The sequence below is a fragment of the Genypterus blacodes genome, unplaced genomic scaffold (assembly GCF_046128005.1).
Source record: "Genypterus blacodes isolate CSIRO-AG114 ecotype Tasmania unplaced genomic scaffold, CSIRO-AGI_Gbla_v1 ptg000090l_1, whole genome shotgun sequence".
Taxonomy (NCBI): Eukaryota; Metazoa; Chordata; class Actinopteri; order Ophidiiformes; family Ophidiidae; genus Genypterus; species Genypterus blacodes.
In genome coordinates, this window is record NW_027466895.1 from 2840690 (window position 1) to 2855000 (window position 14311).

The following is a 14311-nucleotide window of genomic DNA, read 5'->3' on the forward strand; positions in this document are numbered from 1 at the left end:
GTGCGTGTGTGTGATTTGTGACTTAACAGTCTGAAGCCGATCAGTTGAGGATCATGAAACAGTGGTGGTGTGTCTGATCGGTGCTGACATGACCCCATCCCCTCAGGGCACGTGCTGAGTGAGTGTGTGTGTGTGTGTGTGTGTGTGTGTGTGTGTGTGTGTGTGTGCTATGAGAAAGATTCTAGAAAGAGACAGAGAGAGAGAATTCAGATTCAGAGAGCTCATACCTCTGCCAAGGCCGAGTAGTCCCTCACTCATCAATGCATCTCTCACTCAACTTTTGTCATTTTAGTGACTCAGTAAGTGCGATTGTTGCATTTCTAAATACTTCATGTCTGATGAACGGATTGAATGAGTGGATTCATTTGGCCTCTTGTCCCCAAGTTAGAACGCTGTGAAGCCTTAACAGTGGACGCTCAGTGCTGTAATGGGAATTTTTCTGACCTCAGTTAACTTAACAGAAATACAGTGGAATGTTTTTGTTGACCAAACACACATAAATAGACACGGGTTAGTTTGCACTGGTTGTCACCGGTCTGCAGCGGTTGGTGATGCAAATGTAGTCATGAATAGGCACAAAGCTGACTTTGCATATGGTTACAGTCCAATGATGCCACTCATATGAACTGACATAGCTCAGCCATTTTGGGTGTAGTTTTAGTTAGAAAAATCTGTTCTATATCTGTCAGTTTTTGCAAATAATGGGTCCATTTAGTTTGCCGCGGTTTTTCCCGCCTAGTTTTGGTGCAGGGGTGGAAGAATGGAATGGGTGAGCGTCAGAGAAAGAGATGGAGAGACAGGCAGAAAGAGAGGAGAGTGGGCAGTGGGAGAGACTGAGATGGTGTGAATGAGCCGTTTGTTTGTTTGTCCCTCCACTGGCTTTGCCTGGTGCCTGGCGCCTGTCGTCCAGGGTCATTTCCCCTCATAGCCATCCGTCCATCGTAGCATTAGCATTTTCGCTGCTGTGGGGGCCACAAGTCTGCGTGTGAGCGTGAGTGTGTGAGCGTGCTCCGTCCCTCGCTTGTTCTGCCTGATTATGCAGGGAATGGGGAAGACAGAGAGAGGCGACCAGGGCCGAGACATCGACCTGACATCGCAGAGATCCACCATGCCAGCCAGCGGCCCTCTCCAGGTAAGTGCATGGAGAGAGACACCTGTGTGGAAGAAATCACTCTCCCGTTTCCTCTCTTACTCTGTCACCTTTTCCTCCTCTCTTGCATCCCTCCTTTCCTCTCCGTCCTGCTCTATCTGTGAGTCTGAATCGCTGCTCCTGTCTTAGCTTTGCCGCGGTGCTGTGGTATGTCCTGCCTACGTGAGATCAGAGGATCAGAGGGTTGCTGTGTGGCTGTCTGGGTTCGGCTTACTGTCTGTACTCTATTCTGAGACCAAACTACGCTCACAACATCCATCAAATATCAATTAGGGCCCGGGTGCGAAGACTAATAAAGTCTTCTAATGCAGCTTAGGGTCAACAGAGCAGGTACTCACTAATGCCGAAAAAAGGGAGGTCAAGGTGGGGTTGGGGCCCTTACATGTCACTTTTAAAATTATGTTTCTATGCAGAGATTTTGTTGAGTAATTTCATCCATTATTCCAAGTTTTCAATGCAAATATTTTCGTTTTTCCATTGAGCTTCTACATGTCCTCTCTTAGACTCCTTACACAAGAGCAGCAGTTGTGATTTGCAGATGTCGCACAGGCAAACAAAGACCAACGTACGCAACCAAGAGGCGCCTCTTACTGATTACAGCCCCCTATAGCTGCCCTGTGGGCCCCCCACCCAGGTCACGGGGGGCCCACAGGGCAGCTGATTACAGCCGCAGCACATCTGCTCAGTCCTCTTTGAAACCTTTACAGTATGATCAGCACTTTGTGGTTAGCAGAGTTGTGTCTTTCCTTATATGTAATGATACTAGTCCAGATTCAGCTATTTTGCAATCATGATATAGACTGGCAAGTATTTTATTAGTTTGGTAAATCACCTGACCTTGCTTTAAAGTTGTAAGTTCAGGCTACGTAACCCTACCTCTAATGCCAAGTAGAGCCATGACCTCGTAGAAGAGAACAGGCCATACACACACACACACACACACACACACACACACACACACACACGTGCCTTCCCTGGTGTCTGCAGAGATTCATCTTCTGTATCAGTTTCAGGACAGCAGTGTTCCCGCACACTGACCAGCAGTGCTATCAGTTATTGTTATATTTAGCTGCACAGTCTATAGTGGACAAAGTGCTATTACTCATGACAAGCTGTGTGTACTGTGAGTGTGTGTGTGTATGTGCTATGTGTATTGCACAGTGTATGAGTGAAAAAGTGGCAGATGTGGGAAAAAAAGTTGAGCTAAGTATGTGTTTGCAGATATGTTAGTATGGTTTTTACTCCAGGGCCATCCAGAGTAAAAATACACATAATGATTGCTCTATACATGAGATGTTTACATCAAATTACACTTGAATGGCACGTAGAATCATCTCTGACACCTCATTAGGTTATGAATGTGTGATAATCTTCTTTTTTGAAAGGAGTGCACTGAATTTGCAGGTCATGAATGCTGCTTCTGTCCATTCATTCAGCTGAACTCTCCTCTGTGGCCACTTCCATTACATGTTAAGTTTACATTGGAAGTGACACAAGCACACACACATTTCAGAATAGTCCCATTTACAGTGTAAAAGTGGATACCTACACAATTGCGTAACAAACAACGAATTCAATGAAGGGAAATTCTAAATACTGACATGTTGTGGTTGTGATGTACGTGATCTTTTTACTGGTCAGCACATTTGCCTGTTAGTCGTGTATTTTTAGACTGGCAGCGATTAGCAAGATGTAAATGCAAGAAGAAGAGTGTTGACGTGGACAAAGACCTCCATGTCTGCTTGCAAAAGTTAAAAAAAAGGGAGCGAGGAAAGAGAAGCAGCGCCTACAGCCAAACGGCCACAATTAGACATTTGGAATAGCTGGAGTGATATCATCTCGCTCGGAATGTAAATGTTGAAGTTCCGACACACCGAGTGCCAGCCACAAATATTCATTTCCAAGTTTTGGTTGGTGACGAAAACACTCAAAGCGACATAATGATGAATATCTGTGTTTGTGAATGTATAAGTGTGTGACTCAGTCAAATCTAGGTCAGCTCAGGCTGTGTGAATGCTTCCTCTTATCATGGCTCATTCTGTATGGCCGACATGTTTGTGCCATTAGCTGAGCCACCCTGGTCACTGGTAGCTTTGACCGTTTCATATACATTACATTACATTACGATCATTTGGCAGACGCTGTTATCCGAAGCAACTTACATTACATTACCACCCTTTGCAGAGGGGGGAGCAATTGAGGATTCGGTGCCTTGCACCTCGGCAGGGGCTCAAACCGGCGACCCTCCGGTTCCCAAGCAGAAGCACTACCCACTGAGCCACTCCCCTCCCATATACAGCAGCTCAGACCGTGGGAAGTCATATTTTTCCATTTACATTGGCACCAATGGGTGTAGCTCACACTTATCTAACTCACCTGTACTGTGCTTTTATGTAGGCAGTAAGATATGATGGAATTTGATCACAACCTGTTATCGTGCCAACACATTTGTTCCCTGTGATACAATCTATAATGTTATTACAGCTACTGTATTGTCATGTTGTCAAGTCATGTCATTTTATAGTTTGATGGGGTAGAACCTGCCAAACATGACAGATGAGAATCCGGCTTGTTTCCGGTTTATTTGCTTTTCAACTTTTATGACTTGACAGTGAACTACTTACAAATTAGATTAAGACAAAAGGGTGACACCTGTTGAATGACCTCAGCTCAACTCCATTTACCATCACATAAGACGGCATGTGATCACTTCCTGTCTCGAGTCAATATCTCAATCGGTATAATGTTGTAGGGTTAAATAAGAGGTAATAATGTTAGCAGGCGATTATACGGCTATGTACCAAAGAAAGAAATTATTGCACACGGTACATTAGTTTAAGATTAATGTGAGACAGCTGGGAACATTGTAGTTGTCCTGGTGACAGGTCAGTTATCCAGTTTCATATTTATTAAGAAAATAATTGATAGTAGAATAATGTGAAAGGCTTAGAACAAAGTATATTAACCTTCTGATGAAAATGTTGCTCTCCAACAGTCACGTATTGCTCATTGCCGCTGGATTTTCTAAATGCTCCGGCTTCAAACAGGTTTATCAGGCCAAAGGTTCATGACATTTTCTCAACATCTACCCATCGTGTGCTCAGCATAGCATCAAATCAAGTACAAAGGAAAGTGTGAAATCCAGTGAAATTGGATTTATGAGTTTCTTGTGTTGCATCTGTGTGAAGCTTCCATGGTGAATCTATTTCCATGGTGTGAAGGCTTTGCACCGCTAAGTCACTCGCTATGTATAGTGCGCCGCAACAGGGCGTGGATGGCTCACACAGAATTAACAGGAATCACACAGCCTCTCCATGCATGGCGGGCATGTTTCAAAGACAAGAGACGTGTACACACTCCAAACGGTGGACAATCTGATAAAAGAGTTTGCCCGCAAGATCACAAGAGTATCGTCATATTCCGATCACATTTACATACATTTATGGTGCCTTTAGATGCAAAACCGAAGCTCTGTATAGAAACACAGCGTTCATATCTCAGTGTCAGGGTGAGACGCACGATATGAGCTGTAGGGGGCATCAAAGCAGCCCTGCAATCGTCATAGTTACATGAAAGTCTTCACACGGGGCGGAACACGTCTGCACTGGCAACTCAATATACTCAATAATACTAATCAAAATAATGATAATTGTACATGTGTCAATCCCCCCCAAACTGTTTATCTATACACACACTGTGTTTGGCTGCCCGTAGGCCTACACACACTCATTCATCTTCAGCCTCCATTAGTGTTTGGTGCGTACGTGCTGCTTGTCCCTCCATGAACACCATCCCTCTCAACTCCTTCCCACTTCTCTCACCTCCCAGAATACACTGCTGCCTCTCTTTGGAATTGTGCATGTGTGCGCGTGTGTGTATATGTGTGTATATGTGTGTAACCCCTTCCTGGCCCCCCTACACGCCAAATGCCACATTCTGAGTGTGGGTGTGAACTACAAGAATGTGTGTGCGCGCGCGCGTGTGTAATTCTGGGAACATTCAACTGAGGCTCTCGGTAATTGTTGTTATGTAATCGCTATTTCATATATGATTTCTTTCAAAGATCTTACCTGCACCGAATTCACAGAATCAGTAGAATCGTAGTGGAACAACACACAGAGAAAGACACAAAGACACATTTTAAGGCTTTGGTCTTAAATTTCTAATGCTGTTGACGCCATCTAACATGTGACTGGAAATGACAGGAAGTTGGCTCTGTAGCGCTGTTGCCAAGCAGATAGACTGTAGGGCAACAATACGTCAACATTTGGGAGTTTGGTTCATTTCAGTGTCGAAACTCGAGTGTGTTTTTAACGCACAGTATTAAGCACTGGAAAGGTGAACAGAAGGACAACATGGAGATACAAATTGGACATGGAATTGATCGGCATTAGACTGGACACACACACACACACACACAGGTGACATTTATACGTCCTTCAGTCTTTCCTCTTTTTTCCCGCTTTCTCTTTCAATCTTCTTTGCTTTTCGTTACTTTCTCCATTCTCTCTCTCTCTCTCTCTCCCCCCTCCCACAATGTCTCTTATTACTTCCTCTTTTTTTTAAGTCTCTTCATCACTTTCTCCCCCTCCCGTTTCCCTTTTCTCTATTCCTCTTCTTTCTCTCTCTTCTGTCTTGGAGGAATGTGTGTGTGTGTGTTTTCTTTTCATTTTTGGGGGTGAAATGACTGTAGCATCAATCTGAAACAGCTTTACAGGAGACACTGTATGTAGAAAAGGGTGTGTGCAAAAAAAAAGAGGCAAGATGACTGTTACCATATGAAGCTTTAGATCTTACCATATCTAAACAATTAGATTATCACACACACACACACACACACACACACACACAAACACACACACAGAGCATGGCCTCTCAGTCTCCTGTTCTGTCTCGTTCACAGAGCCGCAATTATATTGTCAGAGTGAAACATAGCAGACATAATGTGCATACATATGGATTCCTCACTTCCCCCCACACACACACACACACACCCCCCCACACACACACACACACACAGCCATTTTACCTTCACTTTCTGAGAAGTATCTTTACTCATACATCATTTTTCAGTGGAACCCATTCATTCTGGCCTCTTCTTTCAGCTAAGCAATGTTTATAAAGTTAGCAAAATGTTTACGCTTATAACTTTAAACTCACTCATCACGTGAAATAAATCAAACAGTTCCTCTTCTACTTTGTTCCAGTCATGTTTATATGGAAAGAAGAGGAAACACACTCTTCAGTGCTGGGGCTGTGTTGTTGGGAGGCTGTAACTCAAAACAGTACAGTTCGCAGTTCACACACACACACACACACACACACACACACACACACACACACACACACACACACACACACACACACACACACACACATAAATCCACTTTCGCCAGTTAATCTTTCAAATATTTTCACAGACTCCGTGTACACACCCATCTCATAAAAACAACACATGTGGCTGTTATGTCAGTTAGTAAGTTGCCGTTAATGAGGAAGTAAGGGGAGTAATCGAATTCCTTGAATATTCCAAGAATATTGCTTGGTATTTTAGTAAAATGATGATTGTATAGAATTTCTTTTTCACACTCTCTGGCTCATTTTCTATTCTACAGTAGCAGCTTTATAAATACACTATGTATGGTTGCAGCAGTAACATTTAATGGCCTGTGTGTGGTTGTGTTGGGTCACAGCCAAACACACAGTGGAGCTCACACAAGCCACACAGAGACATAAATATGCACAATGCCATCAGCATAAACATGCACAGTGAGTATTTGCACAGTTTCAGAGCGTGTCCACCTGCCATATGTGCGCTGTGGGGGGTACAATACACAGAAACACACAGAAATAGGAAAGAAGAGAGGAAAGAAAGAGAGAAAGAAAGAGAGGCATCTTTGTATATCATATGCTCATGAACAGAATGCATGCTGAAGAGATGCACACACACTCATACACACAGGGAAAGGTTGACAGAATCTGACCTCTTGTGTTTGTTGATAAAATGTGTTGCTAAGCACACACACAGCCAGTGGGGAGCATGTGAGTGAGTGTCTCTCTCTCTGTATTCATTCCTTCAACCATGTATTAGGTCATCATATGAGACAAAGTAAGTGCAAGGGAGAGAACGCAGAACTTACCGCATATTTCTGGTAACTCCTGCATGTGTGTGTGTATTTGAGTGTGTCCATGTCCGGTATGCACACGGGCAGTGTGTATTAGTGACTTAGCTGACTTGTGCAGCTGGAGGTGTGTGTGTGTGTGCATTTTGTGCCAATCCATTACAGTGAATTTACTGTGGAGGAATGATGCAGTGGTGTGAGGTCATGTGTGTGTTTCTGTGTATTTATGAGCTTGTAGGGGTGGAAAAAGAGAGCAGGGTAGAAAGGAAAGGGTGTCAGGGGGTGTGTGTCTTACCTCATCCCGTCTCCATCGCTGATGTCTCCCGGTGGTCATGGGACTATTGCTGATGACAGCACAGTGAGATCACATTGAGACAAAGACAGCCAGTCATAGTTGTCCCCTGTGTGTGTATGTGTGTGTGTGACTGTGCAGGGTCACACAGTCTAAGCGCTCCATGAAATCTATTGTGCCCGGTGTTACTCAGTATTGTTTAGATTAAGTACTCATTGCATATCTTTACACAAAGTATGCAAAAACAATAAATAGAAATGAGACACTTTTTATGTTGTGTGCTGATATTCCTCCTCCTGGAATTTGATTTGGAATAGAAACTTTGAGAGACGCAGAGACAAATGCTTAAAATTGACCTGTTTTCACTCAGCTTGCACAGTGGCGCGGCAGCAGCACATTCAATCTCTGACCCCTAAAATAGAACTAAAAGTGCATAATGTCAAAGTATGTCCCCTATAATACCGTAGTTAAAAAAACGCCTTGCTCAAATAGCCTCAGTGGACATATTCCAAGTGTGTAACTCTATCTCAGCACATTACTCTCATTATGTTTCAATCAATTTCTCAAGCTTTTGCGACTTAATTATGGATTTTTTTTTCTTTCCAACAATGGCCCAACTCCTGTGTTTTATACTTTTTGTTGCAACAGAGCGACCATTAATCTCTGCTTTGATAGCTCTAGCCACAGCCTCTCCCTGTGTGTTGCTCTCCCGTGTCTCTGTGTGTTGTTGTTCACACAGTGGGAACCATCAATCAACGCTAAAACCCCCTCAGGAGCCGATCTGCCAACCCTCAATCATGTTCACCGCAGATGTTTTCCCCAGCAGCGTATACGCTCCCGTCCCTGCATGTGTCACAAATTTACTCCACATAGAAACAGTCTAGACGTACTTTTACAAATGGAATAGATGGAATAGATTTTGAGAGAAGTTACACAGGAGACGCAAAAGGCGCAAAATCTTTCCTTCATTTTTTTTGTCTACTTATGCAAACACATTCATCACAAAAAAGGAGCCTCTGAGGAGCCCGGAATCATTCACTCACCTCAGCTATTTATCTTAATGTTCGTGTCTGTGTGTGTGTGTGTGTGTATATTCGTATATATATATGTGTGTGTGTGTGAGAGCGAGAGAGAGAGAGATGCTCATTTAGGGAAATCTGTCTACTCTTTGACCTTTCCATTGCAAAGAAACAGCCATAGATTTCTCCCTCCTCTTCTCAGGGCCACACATACACACACACTCACACAAAGATGCTAACTTGATATGCTTTAACAGATGGGTGTGTGTTGCGCCCTTTAAAACTTCTCTTCTAAATAATCTCCAAGTCAAACCCCAAACCTTGATATCAAATTTCCAAAATATTAGGAACACGTTTGAGCATCTCACAATCAATCAAAGCCAAACAGGAACACTTTCATCACACAAAACAATTGCAGTATTTGGATGTATACGTGTTGTGTTGTTGTGTGTGTATGACAAAAGCGAGCGGATGCGGCGTTGGCGTGGCTCAGTGGAAAACTTCCATGGCAATGAGCTCACACTATAATGTCCAACAGTGATAATGTGTCAGAGTCGTGCGGTTTGTCTGAGAGCAAACAAGCTGCTGAGATCAAAGATTCCTGAGATCCATGCTCATCGTTCTCACATCGACCATTATGACATCATTAAGCAGCATGTACGGATGTGTAACAGTTAACATTCACATTAACATCCAGTGTGTGTACAGTACAAAGACTAGTGTTACATTACATTACGATCATTTAGCAGACGCTTTTATCCAAAGCGACTTACAATAAGTGTGTTCAACAAAGGTAGATAAAAGAACTTCAGGTCACAAGAAATCGTAGCGCATTTCCTTCCTAAACCAACAGCTAAGAGCATAACTAGAGCTAGAGTAGAAGTGCAATAAGTTAGGTACTTTGATGAATGAGAAAAAAGGACAAATTAGAAATGAAAGATTAGAAAACAAGAGCATCAGAAGAGCTAGGACAGAGTAGGTGATGTCCTAAGAGGGAGGATCCGGGTAGTGTTTCTTGAAGAGATGGGTCTTCAGGCTGCGGCGAAAGATGGGCAGCGACTCCGCTGTCCTGACATCAGTCGGGAGATCATTCCACCACTGAGGTGCCAGAACAGAGAAAAGCCGTGACCGCATCGATCGCAAGCAGGGGCCGCTGAGCGCCGGGCAGCCAGTCGCCTGGAGGCAGCAGAGCGAAGTGGTCGGCCGGGGGTGTAGGGCTTGACCATAGCCTGGAGGTATGAAGGAGCTGTTCCTTTCACTGCCCTGTAGGCTAGCACCAGAGTTTTAAACTGGATGCGAGCAGCTACGGGGAGCCAGTGTAGAGAACGGAGAAGGCAAGTTGTGTGGGAGAACTTGGGAAGGTTGAACACCAGACGAGCAGCAGCTTTCTGGACGAGCTCCAGAGGTCTGATGGCGGAAGCCGGGGCGCCAGCAAGGAGGGAGTTGCAGTAGTCCAGGCGGGAGATGACAAGAGCCTGGATCAGCACCTGCGCTGCCTTGTCGGTGAGGAAGGGACGAATCCTCCGGATGTTGTAGAGGAGGAATCTGCAGGAACGTGTCACCGAAGCGATGTTTGCCGAGAACGACAGTTGGTCGTCCAGGGTCACACCCAGATTCCTCGCGGTCTGAGTAGACGTCACCACGGAGTCATCTATGGTGATGGCCAGGTCTCGGTGCGGGCAGCCCTTCCCCGGGAGAAACACCATCTCAGTCTTGTCCAGGTTGAGCTTCAGGTGGTGCTTCGACATCCACCCCGAGATGTCTGCCAGGCAAGCAGCGATGCGCGTCTCCACTTGGGTGTCAGAAGGAGGAAACGACAGAATCAGCTGGGTGTCATCAGCATAGCAGTGGTAGGAGAAGTTATGGGAGTGGATAACCGAACCAAGAGATGTTGTGTAGAGGGAGAAAAGAAGAGGGCCCAAGACCGAACCTTGCGGAACCCCAGTGGTGAGCCTACGTGGCTTCGAAACAGAACCTCTCAGCGTTACCTGGTAGGAGCGACCTGTCAGGTAGGATGCGAACATGGAGAGCGCAGAGCCAGAGACACCCATTCCCTCAAGGGTAGAGAGAAGGATCTGGTGGTTCACCGTGTCGAATGCTGCAGACAGGTCCAGGAGAATCAGGACAGAGGAGAGAGAGTTCGCTCTAACAGTTTGGAGTGACTCGGTCACTGCCAGGAGGGCCGTCTCGGTCGAGTGGCCCACCTTAAAGCCGGACTGGTGGGGGTCCAAAAGGTTGTTCTGGTGGAGGTACAGGGACAGTTGATTGAAGACAGCACGTTCAAGAGTTTTAGATAGGAAGGGTAGAAGGGATACCGGTCTGTAGTTCTTGATGTCTGAAGGGTCAAGAGTTGGTTTCTTTAGAAGCGGAGTGACTCTAGCAGTCTTGAAAGCAGAGGGGAAAGAGCCAGAGGCCAGAGACGTGTTGATGACGTGGGTCAGGTAGGGAAGAAGATCCGGTGCAGCAGACTGAAGGAGAGAGGAGGGGACAGGGTCAAGAGAGCAGGTGGTGGTGCGGCTAGATGTGATGAGCTGAAGGATCTCCTGGGCAGAGAGGGGAGAGAATTGGGACAGAGAGGGAGTTGGGGAGGGAGATGATGGAGAGGGTGGTAGAGACAGGACTGCTGGCGGATGATGGAAGGAGGATCGGATGTCGTTGACCTTCTTGTCGAAGAAGTTGGCGAAATCGTCTGGGAGGAGAAAGGAGGAAGGAGGAGGGGGTGGGGGTTGGAGAAGGGATGAGAAAGTTTGAAAGAGTTTTTTGGGGTTGGAAGCAGAGGTTTGAATTTTCGTGCAGAAGAAGGCAGCTTTAGCAGCAGGGAGAGAGGAGGAGAAAGAGAAAAGTAGCGATTGGAAGGCATGAAGGTCCTCCAGGAGTTTGCCGTTCCTCCATTTGCGCTCAGCCGCTCTCAAGCTCCGTCTCTGAGTACGCACCGAGTCCGACAACCAAGGGGCCGGTGGAGTTGGGCGAGATAAGGGGGCAGAGATTGTCCAGAGAGGAGGACAAGGTAGAGAAAAGAAGATCAGTGGCAGTGTCAGGGGAAAGAAGAGAAAAAGATTCAGGGGCAGGGAGAGCAGAGAGAACAGAAGAGGAGAGATCAGTGGGGATGAGAGAGCGTAGATTGGGACGAGAAGAGATCATGCGGGTGGGGGGAGATTGGGTGGGTGGGGAGGAGAGGGAGAGAGTGAAGGACATGAAGTAGTGGTCAGAGAGATGTAGAGGAGTGACAGAGAGGTCAGCGCTAGAACAGTGCCTGGTGGAGATGAGGTCCAGGTAGTGTGTGTTAGTAACAGTAAATAGGTGTGTTTTATTCCTTATGTCTCTGCGATATATACAGTATATATGTGTGTGGCAGTTACATCACCACAACATAGGAGCAGTACAAATGAGTAACGCCTACAAACAGAAAGCCAGCCTTTTCTCCTCCGAGGACAGTATGTTCCTATATGCTCTAACAAATTTGAACCATGTAGGATGTCATGTCTGTGTCATGCCAAGCACACTGCCGCACGCCTCACTGACAAATATGCATGTACCAACTAGTTTCACAATCTTTACACACACACACACACACACACACACACACACACACACAGCCTCTGTTTAGCAGGAACATTGGAATTCAGGAAATTCAATGAATAGAAAATTATAACAAATTAAATGGATCACAAGAGCAGCATGACAAAGACAATTTACAAGTGCAAATACATTTACAACCAAAATAGAGACTATGTAAGAGTGTCCTGTGTAGAGTGTGCAATGTATTCAGAGTTAACTGTGTGTGTGTGTGTGTGTGTGTGTGCTTCAGTTTTCGTCAGTATTGTACATTCCCCAAAGAGGAAATGTAAACATGAAATACATTGCTAGGGGTGCATGACTGTTTGTGGTGGACAAACCTGGTGCGTGTCGACACCTGGGTAGTGTGTGCGGTTGAGTGTGTATGTGTGTGTAACATCATGTAGCATGTGTTTACACAGAGAGTCAGACTGTGACCTTGCTGCATGGCCGCTCATGTCTGACTGGTTGAGCAGGAGCAGAGCTGAAGCTGAGCGTTGCTTTGGGCTCCCGCAAAAAAACTTCAGGCGTCAGTAGATTTCCACTCGTCACGAACGCCCTGATGGAAGCGGCGGGAATGAAACTTGCAACCATGTGTGGCTGTACTGACTACTTGCTTAACAGTAGATTGCCCCTGACTTCCCCTAACTTCATTCCTCTGCACAAGTTCAGTGTAGCTCGGGATGGTCAAGCGGCCATCAAGGGGGCAGGAAGGTTGCTGGTTCTAATCCAGGCTTTTCCTATAGAGCCTGTTGAGGTGTTGTTGAGCAAGAAAGTGAACCCCCATACCTTAACTATAGATGAAGGTTTCTAATCACTGAGGGCTAAATTTGATGTTTTGGTGCATTTGGTGAATGCTGGAATTCTGGTTTTAGAGTGATTGATTGTTTTTATTCCTTGAATTGTGTGTGTGTGTGTGTGTGTGTGTGTGTGTGTGTCTCTGTCGGAATTTCGGGCAAACCCGGCCTCTGAAAAACAAAAACACACAAAAAAGCAACCAGCTGGGAAGCGGAAATGCCCTCCTGCTCACACACACACACACACACACACACACACAAACACACAGAGGAAGGAAGTGTGCGTTGTGGACAGAGATGAAGGGGCGAGCGGTTAAAGACAGGAAGCAGCAGGGACAGCGTGTCCTGCCGCGTGTTCGCTGCCCGAAGCCTCGTGAGCCCGAGGGGAAAAGAATAACGTTTCATTCAAAGAGAAGAGAGAAAGTCCGTTGAAGTGTCACTCCTCCATTTGTCAGCTCGCTATCCTGTTAATGTCACCACACACACACACACACACACACAGAAACGGTCACATGTATTTACACACACACACATCCTGACACTCCCATTCTAACAGTCGCTCTCTTTGTTTTGGATACACACACAAACACACACTCTGATATGACTTTGTATCAAGATCAAAATGTGTCAGCGGCCCTTTTTTCTTTCGGGTCAGTAGACTATAATTATGTCAAACCCTTGGATGCTGTTTGGACTCGCAGAGTGAGTGTGTGTGAGCTCAGCAGGTTGTTAGTTTAAAGCTCACATGACTCAGAGGATTGTAGTTGACATGTTTGCTGCTGTTTTGGAAGCTTTAATAGTTTAATGATTTTTCTGTTCACACACCTGAATCACTCCTGCGTGTTTGATGCATTTAGGAGGATGGATCCAAAGACTGTATGAGACATTTACATCTACATTGTAAAGTTTGTGGCTTTGTCAATTAACTCTGACATTTGCCTGAAAACAAGCGTCCCACGAGAACACACTGCTCCTTTGCACGGCTGCTATCTCTCATCTCTCCTCCTGCCTACAGAGTTTCTTCACTTTGGAGTCTTCCTCCACTCACACTCACTCTCTTAAAGCCAACAAAGACCGAAACAATCTCACCATATGGACTATTCCCATGTAAACAACTTCATCATAATAGTCATTTCTTAATAAACCTGTGTTTAGAAGTGTTACTGGGGTAAACAATTCAATCACAGTTATTCAAACAGTTATTCAATCACTAGTTTTTGTTTTTGTTCTAATGTTATTATTGTGTACCACAGTTTCAATGATCTCACTGCAACTGTGATTGAGCTGGTTGCATAACCAAGCACCAGTCCTACATACGTGTGGCCTTCTGTGGCGCCTGTTTTGTCACGTGTCAGCGATTGAACTGCAACAACGTG

The 14311-nt window shown here is 45.3% G+C and overlaps 1 protein-coding gene across 1 annotated transcript in view; it reads left to right on the top strand.

Annotated features, from left to right (window-relative positions):
- Positions 1-814: 814 nt before the first annotated feature.
- LOC143007572 (ninjurin-2-like) overlaps positions 815-14311 on the top strand; it is a 21887-nt gene continuing 8390 nt past the window's right edge. The window contains exon 1 of the mRNA XM_076158972.1: positions 815-1132. Within this exon, the coding sequence (XP_076015087.1) occupies positions 1037-1132 (96 nt within the window). The 5' untranslated portion in view covers positions 815-1036. The remainder of the gene's footprint in view (positions 1133-14311) is intronic.